Source organism: Thermobia domestica, chromosome 9 (genome assembly GCF_964235325.1).
Source record: "Thermobia domestica chromosome 9, izTheDome1.hap1.1, whole genome shotgun sequence".
Classification (NCBI taxonomy): domain Eukaryota; kingdom Metazoa; phylum Arthropoda; class Insecta; order Zygentoma; family Lepismatidae; genus Thermobia; species Thermobia domestica.
In genome coordinates, this window is record NC_137462.1 from 204,735,093 (window position 1) to 204,753,988 (window position 18,896).

The window sequence follows — 18,896 nt, forward strand, 5'->3', positions numbered from 1 at the left end:
AGCTCATGTACCCAATTTCAAATTTCACACAAGGGGCTGTTTTTTTAGTTTTCGTCTCATCTTTAAGAGGTTTAGTTCTCGTACTTGGTTTGTATGGATATAAGTTTATCTTTATTGTGTACTTTGATCACCTCCGTGTTTTGGGGTGACAGAGTTCGGTTTAATCTTGTAGATTAAAATTTAAAACATAAAAGACATCGTTTTTTTACATTTTCAGTGATCTGAAGATATACAAAGGAATAACAACCTAGATTTTAAAAACTTAATTTTTAACAGCTTGAGTGCGGTTCGTAAAGAATATCTTATCTTTATTCATTATACGTTGCTTATCTACTGTCTTGTCTACAGTGTACTAGAACTGGATTTCTGAATATAGAACATATTTAATTTAGCCAAGATTGGCTGCTTTCCCTACGAGGAATTTCCATCAATCAGTATTGGTCAATGAAACTGGAATCTTATCAGTTTCCTTTCCAACGAAGTAACATGCTATTAGTGTGAATGGAATTAAATAACAACAAATAAAAACTCTTGGTTCTTAAGACAAAATAACGTATCATCAACATATTTGATGTACGTCAATTATGGTTTATTTAGAATATCCATATTTGCATGATGACGTATATGATGACGTACATGATGACGATAGAAGAAGACTAGCAATTTTACATAGTCAAATCATTCTTCTGCTAACAGACTGGATCTTTATTATTATTATTATTATTATTATTATTATTATTATTATTATTATTATTATTATTATTATTATTATTATTATTATTAAAGTTTCTACAGTTCGTTGATTTTAGTTTAGAGTTTTTTCATCAACGAGTCTATATCAGACGTAGATCTGCGGCTTAACGTAGGATCCGAACCACATGCGCTCTCGCTGGGAATCGAACCTAGGCTTCCCATGCCAAACGCAAGTACGCTACCCACTTACCCACGAAGGAGTTCTCTGGTTTCTACAGGTTTTCAGCAAAAGTATTTCTTAACTTTCTTCTGCTCTCCACAGGAATTATTTAACCACAGAAATTTTTTTTTATTAAATGGCTCTCCTCTTCCTCTACAACTGATCTCAACTTACCAATTTAGTTATATTTCTGATTGCATTCATGTACTACAATTTTTCTTACTTCTATACATATTTTTACATAGAAATATGCAATAGTAGCGTTCCTTTATTAATATAATCAAATAACATTCTTTTTGTTTGTTTGTTTCTTTATTTATTTACTAGCGTGTGTATGTTCATACATGCATTTAAAAGAAATTATGTAACAAATAGTAAGAATTATAAATCTTCATGGCCTTTCCTGCTGGTTTACTGGCCAGCTCGTGCGCCTTTGGTGTACGTAGTCCCCTTTATATTCTGCTGGGCGAGTACTAAAAATTTACTTTCAAAATCATTTATTTCCATTAATCATTCGTCTCTTCTAGTCTAAAGGGCATAACTGTAAGACGTTAAACTAAAATTTTCATTTTTTAATTTTTTTCAAATATATATATATATATATATATATATATATATATATATATATATATATATATAAAGCAAGTGAAACTTCAGTAGACTCTTAGACTATGCGAATTCAGTACTCAAACTTGTAGTAGCACAAGCACATCTACAACTACTGGCTACAATAAAGAAATATGATCAAAAATTCAACCTGTTCCCGAACGCCAAATCCGTATCACAAGGTCATTACTCGCTATATCTTACTGTTTTTGCTCTTTGCGGATTAACATTAAAACCAGAAGAAGTAACTGATGTCTCACTTCCGACTGCGGTACAAGAATAAAATCAGAATACTAACATATTGTTGGTACTGAATCGATATAAAAAAAAAAAATGTTTGTCATTAATTGTTTCCGTTTTATCCATTATGAGACCAGTATTATAACCGAAATATCATAGATTTCCATCACTTCCAGTTTCAACAGATAAACAAAACTCACTTTCGGGATGCTGAATTGATTGCAAAAAGCCGCTTCTCGATATCTCCTAGTTTTTGCACTATGGAAATCAATATTGAAACCGGAAGTATTAGTAAATTTCTGGCGCTTCCGGTTCCAGTAGAGTATTGGAGGTGATAATGATCATTTTCACTTGAAACGCTGAGCTGACTGCAAAAAACAGTTTGTCGTTATCTGTTACCGTTTCTGTTTAATGAACGTTGAAACCAGAAATACTTGATTTCTACCACTTTCGGTTTGAATAGACGCTGAATCGATCACAGAAAACGTTACTCGATATTATTTACCGTTTAACCATTTCCGTTTCGGTAAAGTGTTGCAGTTGGAAGTGATGTTAGTCCCCTTGAAACACTGAACCGGTTTTTAAAAAAACGCCTGTCACTATTCGTAATCGTGTCTGTTCTTATAGTGATGAACGTTGAAACCGGATATGGTTGGCTTCTACTTCCGGTTTGAATATAGATTTAACGGAGGAGACGGAACCTATTCTTGACGCTGAATTGATTGTAGAAAACCGCTTCTCGATATCTAATAACATTTTTGCTCTATGGAAATCAATATTGAAACAATATTGTAAATAGTAAATTTCAAACACTTCCTGTTGCGACATAGTATCGTATTATCACTGTATACAGTTAAGAGCGGGAGTTGGAGGTTCGTAAGGTTTGGTTTGGTTGTCGAAGTTTAGCGTTCTTTTTCAGCAGCGAGGCTACACGAGACGTAACTTAGAGTTTAAGGTGGAATCAGAAACACGTAATGCGCTAAAATTTTACGCTCTCCAACCAGAAGATCGAACCCAGTCATAAGACCAAAGGCGCACACGCTAGCGACTATGCGAGCAGGGAAGGAGGAGGTATGTACGGTGGACTAGAATATAAAAGTGAATGCTTTATACTCCGAACGATTTATCATGATCCAACCTACCGAAAATATATCCTTCGTTTAGGCGAAGACAACAATAACCAGATGTGGATCCCCATCCCCTCAGATTCCATCATGCCACGAAGCAGAAAACGAGGACTCATGTTACTCCTTTTCGTGACATATCTGTCAAAAGCCAACGCCAACTGCACTGAACTGGACTCTTAAAACAACGTCTATAAAACCGCTCCACTGCCTATCGAAAACTCGCAGACACGAATAAGATGGAATTTCTATGTCTGTGCTGCAATGTAGTTTGTTGCAGTGGATATTGAGATGTCAGACAGTACTCCATAATGTTGGGGCACAATACAATCAAATAACCTTCTGTATAAGAAATTCTACTTATCACTTTTCTGTTACCTCGGTTTCAGATCTGTCGATATCAAAATACCTTTCAACCTAGTTATGCTACTTTATTATACTGGGTACACAGTATACGTTCAAGCTACGATCTTCAATAAAAATGAACCTCCATAGTAAATCTAATTCTAATGAAGAAATTCATAAAACGGAAGAGTTTCTCCATACAGTTCATTAGTAAACTGGTGAATATACTGACATATAAGCTGATATTAGGTTATATTTAATACAGGTATGAAGTTTGTTATTGAGTCATCTAAAGTTTAGACTAAATAATTGAGTTTCACTTCCTTCCTCAGGTTTAACCATGAATTTCAGTTAAGAGTGAATCTCGTTTATTTTGCTGATGAAAAGCTCCAATTGTGAGTTCTGTCTATATTGAAACAGTACATAATCAAATTCTAAGTAATAAAGTACAGTACTTCATTCTTGTGAGTTATGGATAGTATTTCATTCTTGTGAGATGGATTGCACTTTCAAGGATGTACTACATTGCTATTTGACGAGTGGAAATTAAACAACCTCACAAGACAAGGTAATTTCTGCATTAACCTTTTCCGGTTCCGGAGACAGTTCATTTTTATTTCCTTGGTGTTTATACTCTTCCTTTCCTTTTAACTGTGCGTTATCACTTCTGTATAATATACAATGTTCTTACTAAAAGAATTACTTCGTACGAAAACATCACGATCAGAATAACAATAAAAATTTGTTACTACAAGAAGAATGTCGAAAGACCAACATAGTACATTTTCTTATCCTTACAGCTTCCGTGCACAAATTTTAGTAAAAAAAACTTCAGTGAAATCTATTTTAGCTACTAAGGGCTGACATCGCTCAGTGTATCTCTGATGAGTAAGATTCCTGAATCGATCCCAGATCGTGCCAAATGTGTTTCGTGATCGACAAACATCGTGTATATGGGCTTCTTCGGAGCTCTCCTGTTTCCACCCACTTCTTCCATTTCACCATTTCATTCTGCACCATCTCTCTTAGCGTAGAAGTATAATCGTGGAACATTAAACTAAATATAAATAGCTACTATTACTAGTTGGAGCTGAAAATAATATCTAATAAACTAAAAAGAATAAATACTACGAAACAGAGGGGTAATAGCTTACATTCTATCTTATGGTACGATGCAAATAAAACAGCACGAAAAAAAAAACTACTTAAAACCTTCGATCGTTACTTTTTAGTATTTCTAATATTTCAATAATTGTCAAGTGTCTTTTTCGAGAAGCTCAGGATATAATCACAATAAATAGTAAAAAACTCCAAACCTCTTTGATTGTTCTCCAACAACATAATAAAACCATCTGAGCAGTAACACAACAAATTTTGGATCCATGTTCTACAGCCATTGACTCATTCTCAATATTTTCGTTTTCCGTTGCAACAATCTCAAATTTAATTCCGCTACTCGCTAGGGCACTTTCCAAACAACGAACCACATCTGCAATAAAGAACGTTAGCAAATTGATAAAGTAAACTGTTAAAACAAACTAATAACTGATTGTTTTCTTCTTTCTACTGATACATTGACATTATGATAAATGCTGTTAAAGAAATTTTCCAGAAGAGTTTTGTTACGTTCCATTTAAGAGTATCGCGTAAATAATCAGAATGTCATCATATACTTATCTGACAAAATTTAATTAGGGTTACTTAAAAAGTTGTTTCAAAATTATGTCAAACATTATTTGCCAGAAATGGAGAAAACGGGTATCCGATTGTAAGTTCATCGATTGGAAATATATTTTGTGTTCAAATTCAAAATATTGAATTTTATGCAAACTTCCAGTCTACAATAATCTATTTTATTTCAAATACCGGTACCTGCAAATTTTTAACGGAATGAAATACTAAGGTTAATGAAACTGAGGAATGCATGTTAACAAGGAAACAATTTTGCAATTGTTTGCGTTAATAAAAAACAGATTTCATGAATTTTAAAATAGATGTTTCTACTATGTATTCACAATTGCTTTCAAACTCTGAAGTATTTGACAAGTTTCAGTCTTAAACAGTTTGTATATATGTATATATTGTGAACCTCAGCAATGTCTTTCCTTCTTTTAAATTTCGTTATATCTTCTGAATGGGCTCGTGGCGCCTCGAAATTTAGTGGAAATAACATGGTTAATGTGAGTAGTATTTTTCCTTTTCATTGTGAACAGTTGTTCTTGCCGTTAAACTCCAGTACTTATTTATAATTTAGTCCAGTTGTATTTTGGTAGCTTTTCGGTATTTTCAATCAGTATACAATATTGTATATTCAAAATGATAACTAAATCAAAATAATTGTTATATTATCTCTCCTGTGTATGAAATTGTAACTGACACACGATGATTCACATGACAACAAAATCATACGGACAATAAAGTCAAAAGACCAAGTGAATGCTCAATCGCAGGTAAGTGAAAGAAAAATTCAATAGTACTTCATACCAAAAATTTGCAGGTTTGAATGATTACAGCTTGATTTCAGACTTACCAGTCCCAATATTTTCCGGAATATGTCCTTCTGGTGAAGCACTATTTACAACATGAGAAACAGCCTCCGTCAAATCAAAGCACAAGGAAATAGTTTCTTCAATCAGCTTCCGCCATTGTAAACTAGCTGCAATCTTGCTGGAATTTAAGCACAGAAGTTGTTTCTTTTAGTAATATCGTAAGAATGCAAATGGAAGGAACAAAAACCCATAATAACCACTACTTGTTGTTAATGTTCCAAATATTTAATGCTGTCATTGATAGTAGGTAAACAGTTAACACTTTCCTCGTATTGAAAGATTTTGGGCTCGAATTCCGTTGCTCGCCGAAAATTCTAAATATTTAAAAATTCAGTCCAATCAGGTTAATACTGGAATGAAACAATCAAACATATACATCCTAACCTATTTACTTTGAAGCATCACATCCCACCGACCATTGTTGTTTCCATTACAAAATCCAGTCATATCAGGATATTTCAATACCTAAAATACACACTTGTAAATTATTTTTTCTATAACTTTCGATCTACATATATTTTAAATAATTCATTTCATCTCTTAAAAGAAAATCACAGCGAAGTTTTAATAATCACATCGAACCAGTGCAAACTTATCAAACATTTCTGAATGCATACACACAATATTGATACATTCGATGACATTCGCGATCAGATCTTGTGCTTACTCCATAGAGCAGAATTAAACGACTTACAAACAATAAGCTTTAGCCAGTTCGCCACAAAGGGGAACATACACTACTTAACAAACTATTACAATTTAAAATACAGAAATTACAAATGGGAGTCACTGTGATTACAATATTCTTTCATGTATCTTCAATAATAATTAAATTAATTAATATGTAAAATTATTACTTCATGATACATGTTGAAAAACCTGAAGTATTTAAATTTACACAATTTGAGTTAAGATTAATATTTTGAACTAAAATTAAAAGAAACATCATACTTGAAGTATGACTCAAAAAATAATGTTTCGTCGCTTAACTTACAATACAAAGGTTCGTTATTTTTACGACAGCGATATTATCAACAATATTTAGTTGTATTCTACTTTCAGCGCGAAGCTGGTTTTCTTTTCAGTACCACCCTAGAATGTCTGCGAGTGTGCATTGTTATATATATTTCATTATTTGTGAATAACTAACAGGTGCGCAGTCCCTTTCATGATTTGTGACTGGTTTACTACATTGTAAAAAAGTTAAAATAATATTAGGTTTTTATTTTTTATTTTTATTTTATTTTTTCATTACAGCTTAGTAAGCACTATACATATACCTTACGATTATTAACACACTAAATTTTCGTTTATTGAGATAAGTATTATTCGGGGCGATAATCTCAATTTCGGAGACAAGGTTATGCAGATACTTGAGAAATGATTCTGCCAACGATTGTAGTTCACTATACGTCCACCAAGAAAATGACACAAACATATCGTATTAAGTGCCGCCACTGTATTGCAAAAGGCATCGCGTAAGTCACTGCACGAAATACTGTGTTAAATAACTTGAACTAATTTTGTCTTTTGATCTGAGAAACATATTTATATTGCATTGTAAAGCCAGATTACTTTGTAGTTGTACCCATCTGAGCAAAATAATTTATAATTAATCCTGACATACAAAATTAAAAATGAAAATAAATAGTAAATTTGATGAATTTACATGTTTTAGAAAATACAAGATCTGTGTTCTAGAGTTAATGAAATAGTGAATTCGAATGAAATTAGAAGCTGAAAACTCTCACCCTTCACTTCTTTCTCCGAATCTCAAGAGCATGGAGAGCAGATACATGTCCATTTCAGGAGATAGAGATTCTATTTGCGGCCCTGTTTCTATTTATCTCATAGTATCCTTGTAGAAAATTTCTATAACCGTCGATAATGAATAGCGTTAATTGATGGTTACATAACATCCCGCAGGAAACATTGGTAAACCTATGTGCATGACTACGAAGTTAAGTCATTTCTTTAGTGAACATCCTTGACAAAAATTAAGAATATTATATTCATTCTTCAAACAAGGTATACCTAAAAGATGTGACACTTGATGGATATGATGGGTATGATGCTTTACAACAAACTAATAACATTATGCAGCTTCCAAATCTATTCTTAAATTTGTTAAGAGAAAAAAATCAATATAAATGGAAAAGAATCTGACAGGTCGAAATATGTGTACATGATTTATTGACTAACATTATTATTTGGTTAGAGATCGTATAAATTTGAATTCTATTCTATTTTCTCACTGCGCTCCGTAAGACAATGTCCTTTCTTATCTTAAATAAGGATTTAGATTTCTGGGCTTTCGGCAACTAAGGCCATGTTAGCCCATCACGTTTGAGGGATGACATCCCTCGGCGAGCACACTATCTGGGGAAAGGGAAGGAAGCGGCCTGGGACCTAGATGTTAGGTACCATTCCGGCATTTGCCTGGTGTGAATGAGGAAAACCCAGGAAAACCTCATTCAGGATGACTGGCCTGAAAAAACTTTTTACATTTTTTTGACCGAGTGCCCCCACCGGAAATCGAACCCGAGACCGCTCGCACCGAAGGCAAGAGCGTTAGCGACTACGCTACGTGGGACCACGTAACTTAAATAATATTGTGGTTTCTCTTCACTCTCCAAACAAGATATAATGACAGAATGAGATCAAAAATGTCAGGAAGCATATAACTGAAATTAATGAATGGGTTATCGTTTATTTATTGCTTATTTAATGGTTTTCTTGTTTATTCTTTGTTAATCTCAGAATAAAAGTAGAAATATATATGTGAAAGATTTTATTAAAAATGATCTTACAATGGTTTTTCTACGCTTATAATTATAACAGCCTACCTCATATTAACTTCTTGTAATATGTATCTTATGCAGAACAGAGTGCCATACATGGGTCCACTCCCCGCAGCCATCAACAAGCTTCTCCTGCCGATTTCTAATTGATTTTGCAATTGGTCATACAGAATAGAACACAATACATAGGCTGCCTTCTCTGGAATATCCATTTGCCTGAAAATTGCCAATAACATAATAAAATTGAAAAATAAATACTTACAATACAGTGACTTTAGGAACCGTTGTTTATAACAGATTTATTGTGCATATTGATGGCTTGTAGTTATTATTTTTCTTATTTAATTCTAATAATAAAATTTCTGATATACAAAAAGTAAAAAAAAAAAATGCATGACAGTAGAGGCCCGGGCGGATAGCAAATTTGACCTTGGGCGACTGTTACTAGACGTATGTAGGCATACACGTATATTAGGCAGTGTTGTTAAGTGGTAGCCTTCCCCCCCCCCCCCTCTGGTCAAATTTTCGAACTGGGAACGTTCCCTGTGCGCTGCGTGGTAAGTTGCTATGTGGTATACCTATGTCCAAGCCGTTGGACGGCTACCGGATCTATAAACAAGATGAAACATGATTTTTTTCCTCTTCTCGCAGCAGCATCGAAATTTAGCCGTGGTCCTATTCCCCTGAGACGCCTGTCCTTTGATCGAATTGGTCTTACTTGCTAAGGTGAATATCGTATTTCATGATTTTCTTGAAAACGTTGGATGAGAATTCGTATATGCAAGTGCCCCCATAAACATTGAATTGGCCTTGTGTTTCACGTGAAAGTTGTTGCAGCAGCAGTATCATCGAAATTTAGCCTTGGTCCTATTCGCAATAGACGCCTGTATAAACAAGATAAAACATGACTTTCCCAGCTCTTGAGTAAATAGTTCGTTATTTTGGATTCCATCTAGCGTTGACTATGAACTGAAGCTGAGATATTGAATGATACCATTCCATGATACCATACCTTCCCATACCATTAAATAATGTTTTGAAAATTCGTATATTCAGGCTCCCAGTGGCCTTGTATTCCACGTGAAAGTTGTTATTTGAAGAACTATGATACATCAACGAAAACTATAATATATGATGATGCCAGTATTGAAGCCGTGATGAGATGTTTCGAAACACGTCCCCATAGAAAACGTTGATGTTGCTATGATTAGTATTCAAAGTCACTTTTGCAGGTAGCCCAAGGATAAAATTATGTCAACGAATAGTTTGAAGAGATAATTGGAAGTTAGTATGGGCTTGAGGTCACACGAGAAATTGATTGTGGTTAATGTGGCCCTGAATATTTGAAGACGTGTTTGAAAATTGAAGGATGCTTTGACTAATGTTTCAAAGCCACTTTTTTAGCCTGAATGATATGAGAAAGTACTCAGTTCATAAATTCCATAGAATAAAGCCCCCGATTCATGTTATGACATGTTTTGTCGAAGGTAATTACGTGTGTGTGAGTGTGTGTGTGTGTCTGTGATGAAAGCTTGTATAGGACTAGTAATTAATTGTCAGTTATAGTGGATACATTGTGGATGTGTGCAATGATTCGTCTTCCGGTGAATTCAATATCTGCGTTCACTTGCTGTTTTTTATTAAAATAGGTAAGTAAAAAAAGAACTTAGAAATATTAACAGGAAGTAAATAAGAATATTATGTAAGTTGTACGTCCGATGAATATGCCCCGAAGCATTAGAACTGTATATCTTCGTTTATTTGCAAAGGAGCTTAAAGAATAAAGAAATAAAGTTTATTACTCATAGTCTCTTTTCATACTTGGTAATGACAATGAATTCTAACGAAAAAAACAAAAACTCACATATACATATAACCGAATCTGAATGAGCTGTGAATGTTTGTTTCATGCTCTTTCTCTTCGTTGTACATTGAATTCAGCGTTAAAAGGTATTAAGTTTCAAGAACAAAAGATAAGATGCCAGACTATGTAATTATGTGTGTGTGTGTGTTGATGATTCGTATTTCAATTCCGTTCAGGGATGTCGTGGGAAAATGTCTGGAGTGTTGTATAGAGCAGATGCTGAACGTTGAACGAAAAAACATGCATCACTTGTAGTTGTATGTTAAAATAATATTACGAATGAAGATGTGTGTGTTTATGTTTTAGTTTTGATAATATCAAATCATAGCTTTAGGTTAAATTACATCACACATGCAGTGATTGTTTCTGACACTCTACGTACAAAACATGAATGTTTTAACATTGAACAATCGTCTCCTATACTTATGTAATATAAATAAAATAAAAGTGTTTATCTGTCTGTCCGTTGTATGTGTTCGGGGACCACCAAACATGATTATTTTAACATTGAACAATAGTCCCATGGTAGAATGAAGAAGAAAGTGGGAGGAAACGGGAGAGCCCCGAGAAAACCCACGAGCACAGTGTTTGTCCAGTACAAAGTCCACAAGGCGCGAGCTGTGATCGAACCAGGGACCCCAAGCACCGGAGGTGTGAGCCACCGTGCCGCCAAGTGAATGATCATCAAGAAAACTCACGGGTACGATGTTGTCCACCACAAATTTACTCGCTCGGAGATCGAACCAGGGACCCTAAACACCATAGATAAATACACTTTATTATTGAGACACAGTGCCCCCGTAAGAGAGAGAGAGAATCTTTTAGTTAGAATTCCATAAATACGTCTTCCCTTCCCCTTACGCTAAGGAGGCATATGATTAAGGCAAGTGGGGACACATATAGTGACAGCTTTCAGGGGAGAGCCAATAGCATCATTTCGTTGAGTTTTAGAGAAGGGAGCAGAGAACAGATGTAGGTCAAGTTTATTTCTTACTTGAAGGGTATGGTGGCTCAGTGATAGACCAAAGTGCTTACATCTATTGCTTGGTGTCCTTAGTTCGATCTCTCGCAATCACTGAGACACCGTGCCCACCGTAAGAGAGAGATGAAATCTTTCAGTATAACGTCCAACAAATATCCCCTTACGCTAGGAGAACACATGATTAAGGCAAGTGAATGATGATAGAATAAAATGTGAAATGAGAGAGAGTACCACCGAGAAAACTCACGAATACGATATTGTCCACCACAAATTTACTCGTTCGGAGATCGAACCAGGGACCTTAAGTATCAGAGATAAGCACACTTTATCATTTAGACACCGTGGCCCCAATAAGAGAGACAGATGAAATCTTTTAGTTTAAGGTCCCACAGATATACCCTTTATGGTAAGGGGACACATACAGTGGCGGCTTTCAGGAGAAAGCCAATAATGTTCATTACAAAATATTGATGTAACAATTCTAAGTTGAATATCTACTTTTTAATAGTATCATTTCGTTGAGTTTCAGAGAAAAAAAGCAGGGAACAGATGTAGGTCAAGGTCAAGTTTATTTCTTACCTGAAGAGCACGGTGGTTCAGTGACAGACCAGAGCGCTTACATCTATTGCATGGTGTCCTTAGTTCGGTCTCTCGCAAGTAAGTTTATGCTGATGTAACGTCCTATGATTATGTCCTTTCGCTAAAGAAGATAATGATTAAAGCAAGTGAATGATGATAGAAGAAGAAAGTGAGAGGAAACGGGAGTACTCCGTAATACCAGTGGCGGCTGGTGGATTGTGGTTTCGGGTGTTGCAGTACGAACGATCGGAGACAGAAGATATAAAATGAGCTCATTAACTAATCAACATAACTTTAGATGCAAATGCTATGTGACATGTGAAATTAAATAAAATTCTGTTTTTAAAAAGTAAAAAAAGCAGAACATTTTATCCGATTAGGCTAATCACCTTATTTAATTAGTAAGTTTATTCTCCTCTCTTTGATCGGAACAAATCTGCCTAATCTGCCTGGTTGAACTCTGGTATTCTTATTATCAGGTCTTTTTCGATGGAAAGCATAACCAATGGTGATAACCTTTTTTGGGACATTCAATTCCTTGAAAGTGACCATTCTTTTTGATATGGGGAAAAAAAAAACTTTCTTCTTTTGCTGACGCCTTAGGTACAGTTAATATTAATTTCACAAGCTTTGTAGATGCAATAAATAATTTTTCTAGATTAATGCGAACAATTCATTCTAGCAAACTCAGTTCCTGACAGTGATCCGAATTCTTCTTTAGCGTAGACTGAAAAGAGTTCGTAGCAGAGGTTAGTGTTATAAAAATGTACATTGAACACACTTTATTCACAGTTTATCTAGGAAAATTTACAAGAAATTATAGAAATATATCTACTGCAAACAACATTACTGCCATAAGATGTCCTGCAAATTTAAACCGGATTTTTTTCGAACACTCTCCTGAATTGCCCGTTGCATGTTTTGTCTAATACTTAATTGCAAGTTTTTCCTCAGCTGAAAGCTGGGCAATTTTTTTGTAAGTTATTTACAGAAGTCATGGTATACAATTCATTCAGAATTTGTAGGTTATTTACAGAAGTAAAGCGCACACAATAAAATTAAATCTAATAACTAAAAACCAAAACAGTTGATACAAAAGAAGTACTGGTATATGAATTGCGAATGTCACATATTCATACATCAACACACACATATGCGCAAAAGAAAAAAAACTACATTCCAAATCATCCGCCTTGATTGTTAAGCAATGCATGATGAACACAATATACTTCCGCATGATGTGAAACAATGCTTATCAATGTCACACGTTCTGAGAAGCAAACCTTGAAACCCTCCAGATGTAGGGTCAGCATGTAACAGAAGCCAAAAATCAAAGAACATCAAAACAAACAGCATTGTCAGTTCTACATCCAGAAATGTTAGCTGGGAGAGGTCCAAAGTATTTGAGGGAGGTCCAATAAGTCTATGTAATATCGAACCTGTCTTATTCTGCACCCAAAAAGACGATAAGAATTCTTAATTACTGTCACCTATATTTTTTAGAAAAAATGACAGAATGATTATTTTTATAAGAAAAGAAAGAAAATGAAATGAAATGAAATCTTTGAGTTTTACGTCCCACGGTTATGCCGGTTATGTTAAAGGAGACGGTGATGATGAGTATGAATTAAATGGTGGAATGAATAAAGTGGGAGGAAACGGGAGAACCCCGAGGAAACCCACGCACACGGTGTTTGTCCACCATAAAGTTCACTTGGCGGGGGCTGGGATCGAACCCGGAACCCCAAGCACCAAAGGTGAACGCTCTACCACTGAGCCACCGCGGCCCCAAGAAAAGAAAGAGTACATGATGATGCGTAAAATAAAATATTTAGCTACATCAATCATTTCTCTGTTAAACAAGTATAATTTGTTAGAAAAGTCTACAAATGTTAGTCAAGTTTCGAAATTTTTGGGAGGTCCGGACCCGGTGGACCCCCTCGTGGCTACGCCCCTGAGCATTGCTAACTAGTCCCAAAATCAATGGCGTTCCCCATCATACAGTTTTATGTGGAATTATCAAGAGTACAAAATATGTATATACTAAAATACTATCCACAGAAGGTGGATTCTATATATTGATTTATTAATATTTGGTTCACAAATTACTGTACAAGAAGCCTTCATTAGCAATATAAGCTAAGAATTTACTTCTAATGCGGGTCTACTTTCATTTGTTTTCTGCTCTACTACAGTTTTCTAATTCTGCAATCACATTTTTTTTTAATTGTCATTATATTGATTTGCTTCAGTATAGTCCCGTAATTTAAAAATATGAATGTATAAAAACAAATTCCACTTGTTAATTGGTAGAGAAATAAAATTCAGAAATCTTATTTAGCACGAAAAGGCTTCTTTTTCACTGGAAACCGTGCTGTGTTGCAGAAGCACTGCAACGACCAGGGGAAAGGAGACTTAATATTCGCTCCAATTGCCGCACTGAAGGAATCTGGTCGTCGTATGCTCGCTGCAACGCAATATAAATTAGAGGCTCTGTGATGGATTGTTTTTCGCTTTTTAAAACGGATTAACGGAACGGACAGTTACAGAAGATGTTATTTAAAGTATATATGGGAGTAGTAGAAAGTATTTTTTCTGTTCTTTATTACCATTGCTGATAATATTTTTTTTTTTCTTGAAATATTTTGGTCGTTGCGCACCGCTGTAACATTAACATTAGCCGCCATTGCGTAATACAGTGAAGAAAATGACTGATATTACTATTGAATTTACGGTTGCTGAGATCAATGCTGAAACTCTACATGCATTCATCTCATTCGACTACGGTAGGGAACAGGAATAGCGGGATATGTAAAACGGTAGATATTAGTGTCAAATATATAGTTTCATGGTCGCTGAGATTAATGGTGAAACTCCGGAAGAAAAAGTGTAAAAATCCACGCACAGAGTGTTTGTCCATCAGAAAACACACTTGAAGCAAACTGTGAACATACACTTGTTTCTCTGACGTGCTTATTTTATCGAGGAAGTAAAAAAAAAAAAAAATCATTTTTAGTACACGTGTGATACTGAAAAGGTATGCTTTTCGTTTTCTTGACATTATAAAGTTCTGTCTTACCTTTTCCTTATAACTATTTTGAAACATTTGTACATTTAGTTTTAAAGTTTGTTTATACTTTCATATCTCGGTAGTTATTAGATAGAACAAAGTGTGAATTATAGAGTAGGATGTTGACAAAGATAGAGTAGGAATGTTGAAAGAAGCATTTAAAACAAGAAATGTCTTATTTTGTGGGTCTTTGAATAAGAAGTAAAGAAAAAGACTCATTAAATGTTTTATGTGGAGTGTTATTGTGTTTTTTTGCCGTTGTTAAAATTTTATAAACCTAAGCATTCATTTGCATTTATTTTAGTTTTATTACGGCAAATTACGATTACATTTGCACTTACCTTTTATTGAAACCGAAGCTGGGCACATAGGTCAATAAAACATAAGTACCGTAAAATAGAAATATGTGTAAATGATTAATTTCAGCGCAAATATTAACGAGTAAGAATTACTTTGTGATATAAATTATATAACTTAGTTAAACTGTGCAAAAAATATAATGTTACTGAATATGAAGTACACAAATTGAAAGAACATTAAAAGATTACAAGCAAATGAGTAACTTTTGTTTGATATTTTTTTTAACCTTTTATTTTAATTTTATTTACTTTCTTTTAATGAAAAAAAAAAGTGGCTAGGTGGCTCGAATAATTAATGTTTTACTTACTCATGATAAATCTTTGACCGGTCAGTTGTTTTACTGCTGATACCACTCAGGTCCTGGCGTTGAATTCGCTGGATGTAAATGAAATTCACAAAAGTTTCTGTATTAGGGTCGGGATAAGCTTGGAACTGCGTTGATTAATTTTGAAGGTTTAATTTAATTTTTTACTGGCAGAAATAAAACGACCATTTAAACTTAGGCCACAAAACGAATGTTAAAGTGCTAACACGTATTACGTGTTACTTTATATGAGACTTTTGCACATTGTTAGAATGATTACGTTTGCACGGATGCGTAAAATATTATTGTTGATAAACTTTGAAAATTAACTGTCACATATGCTAACTGCGATTTAACGTGTGAAGCTTAACCCATATAAGGGGAGCGCTTGCTTGCTACCTTTAAAATAATGCACCCGACTCGCCTTGGTGGGTGCTCTTCGAAGTGACAAACAGGCATGCGTATCAAACACTCACTGAGCGTTTTATTTAGCAAACCAAGGTTTGTATATAGTTAACCGGGAAAATTTCGATTTTTACTCCTAGCGTTGAACCAGAATTATCGTTTAATTAGCTTTCGGTTATAAGAGTGCGTAGGTGGAAAGTGATTGTTCCGAAAATCAGACTTAAAGGAACATTTACTAAGCATGTTATTATCATGTGAAAAGTTTTTGTTCCTTGACCATATATGGCCGTAAAAATCGAAGTGAGGCCTACCAACACAAATGTAGTACAAAATACCAAACTGATGAAGAAAGCTTTAAGATTGTTTCTTTTATATACGAGGGTTGGTTAATAAAGTTTGAAATTAAGTTTGTTTCTTTTAATGTCTTTTTAAATTTGGAAAAATGAGCTTCGGGTCGGTGATAGGAGTATTGAAACTCTATGGAACAGAAACATAAACGTTACACAAAAGTGATGTAAAAGTTCTGGCGGCTAAAGCCTATGATACTATAGCCTATGTTAAGTACCTCACTAAAGCCTATGATAAGTTAGACCACCAAGTATTAACTAAGAAGTTTATAAAATTTGGCTTAACCTAAAACTTAGTTCTGTTATTTCTATCTTATTTACATGACAGACAACAATATAAAAATTTCCAGCAACAAATTTCCTTTAAATTCGTAAGTTCATCTAGTGTCCCTGAGGGTTCTAATCTTGGTCCTTCATTATTTTAACTTCGATTCATGATTTGCCTAATGCGGTAAGCAACTCCAACTGTCTGCTATTAGCAGATGATCTAAAAATGTATAAATCAATTTCAACTATACAATATAGTAAAGGATTATAAAAAGATTTGAATAACATTAGTGTTTGGTGTGGGAAAAAAAAATCACAACTTAATGTAAATAAGTGTAAAACTGTTACCTTTTAATGGGAAAAAGAAGTTGATTAATTGTATGTACAAAACTAACAACTAACAACATGCTGAGACAGAAACAGTGTTTGAAGACCTTGGTATAATATTTTATAGCAAACTAGCATTTAATAATCATTAGATTACTGTTACTAACTGCAAATTTTAATGTTCATTACAATAGAGTTTTGTTGTAATGAACATTAAATTTTTTCACAACCGTCTGTAAACCTTAAATAATATTTATCTTTTGTAAGAACCAAGTTTGAATATTCTTCAGTAATCTGGAATCTGCCTTTTAAGGAAGGTATACAACTCAATGAAAAAGTTCAAAACACATTTTTGTAGTGTATATATTACAAAACATTTAATTCAGGTCTAACCGACTTACATCTGTCTCCTTCCTACGTTCCTTATCCAACTTGAATAGTTTATGAAAAAAAAAAGAATTATACATTCGATATTCGATTTATTTATTTAAGAAATACAGATACTAAAAAAAAAAATATATATATATATATATATATATATATATATATATATATATATATATATATATATATATATATATATATATATATATATATATATATATATATAGTTCAACGTTATTAAATACATTCCTTTTTACATACCAAGATATCATTCTAGAAATCAAAATTTGTTTTCAAGGTCAAGAAGCGTAAATTTTCTCTCCATAAAAATACTCAGACTATATAACAAACTTAATGATAAAATTGACTTTTCTCAGATGGAAGAGTTACATTTTCTAAACGTCTGTACGAAATAATTCATAACGATTATGTATGATTATTATTGTTTGATAACTTAATGACGGGTATCCTTTATTTCGCATGGCTGTATTGAACATTCTTTTTCATGATTTTCATGTTTTATTTCTCTTTATTTTATTTCTATTTTTATTTCTCTTTTTCTCTACATTGTAATGTTTATATTACTATTATCTATCTAAGTTAGGTGTTATGAGTCTATACCTGTGTACTTTCAAATAAATAAATAAATAAATAAATAAATAAATAGATAATTGAACAATTGTATTTCAATTTTTAAACTTTTTTTTAACGTTTAGAAAACATTTTGAAAAAGCGGGCAGAAAATCCATGAATACCTTAATAGAATGAGCAATCATACACTGCGAAACTTTATTTTTTTAAATCGTAAAACATCTAAAACTACTCACGTAATATTGTTTTTCTCTTCCTTTTCGTTCTGTCTAATGATCCTTTTCAATACAGTCTCATTAATAGGAAAATAGACAAGTAACTTTAGAATATAAGCTGCAGTAACGCAATCTGCTGGACGTGGATTGCACGCCAATATGGTACACATCTCAAACAGTGAGGAGGCAAGATCTGGATTCTGCAATAGAATATATATATATATATTTTAAAGTTAAGAACCATTAAAATAAAACAAAATAACACAAAAACCATCGATGCATAAAGCACATTGATGTTCAATGAACTTCAATACCCTTCTTTAAAAACAAAAAGAAAAAAAAAAAGTTACATCTTTATTCTAGACAAGATTTTAACAAACACAGATATATTTTCTTTATCAATTTTTCTTCCAAGTTTGTGTACCAAAACATACTACTTGCGGGTGCTAATAAAGACTAAGAAAAGCTAATACTTAAGCACAAATAGTATTAGTAATAGTAACAAATTCAAGTTAATTACCTGTTGAGTGATCCAAAAATCTTTTGGTAAACTTTGTTAATTGTTTATAATTTCAGATATGGACCAGATATTTAACTTAAATTTAAAGCACATGTTAGTTCCC

General features: G+C 33.6%; 1 protein-coding gene across 4 annotated transcripts in view; it reads right to left on the reverse strand.

Moving 5' to 3' along the window:
- THADA (Thyroid adenoma-associated protein homolog) overlaps window positions 1–18,896 on the reverse strand; it is a 130,992-nt gene that overhangs the window by 63,087 nt on the left and 49,009 nt on the right. For all 4 annotated transcript variants that reach the window (XR_014126826.1, XM_081725780.1, XM_081725779.1 and 1 more), the window contains 4 exons: window positions 18,295–18,473; window positions 8,624–8,794; window positions 5,759–5,895; window positions 4,545–4,717 (listed from right to left, as the gene is read on the reverse strand). Coding sequence is in view for 3 of the 4 variants with exons in the window: in XM_081725780.1 (XP_081581906.1) it covers window positions 4,545–4,717; window positions 5,759–5,895; window positions 8,624–8,794; window positions 18,295–18,473 (660 nt within the window). In the remaining variant the exon portion in view is untranslated. The remainder of the gene's footprint in view (window positions 1–4,544; window positions 4,718–5,758; window positions 5,896–8,623; window positions 8,795–18,294; window positions 18,474–18,896) is intronic.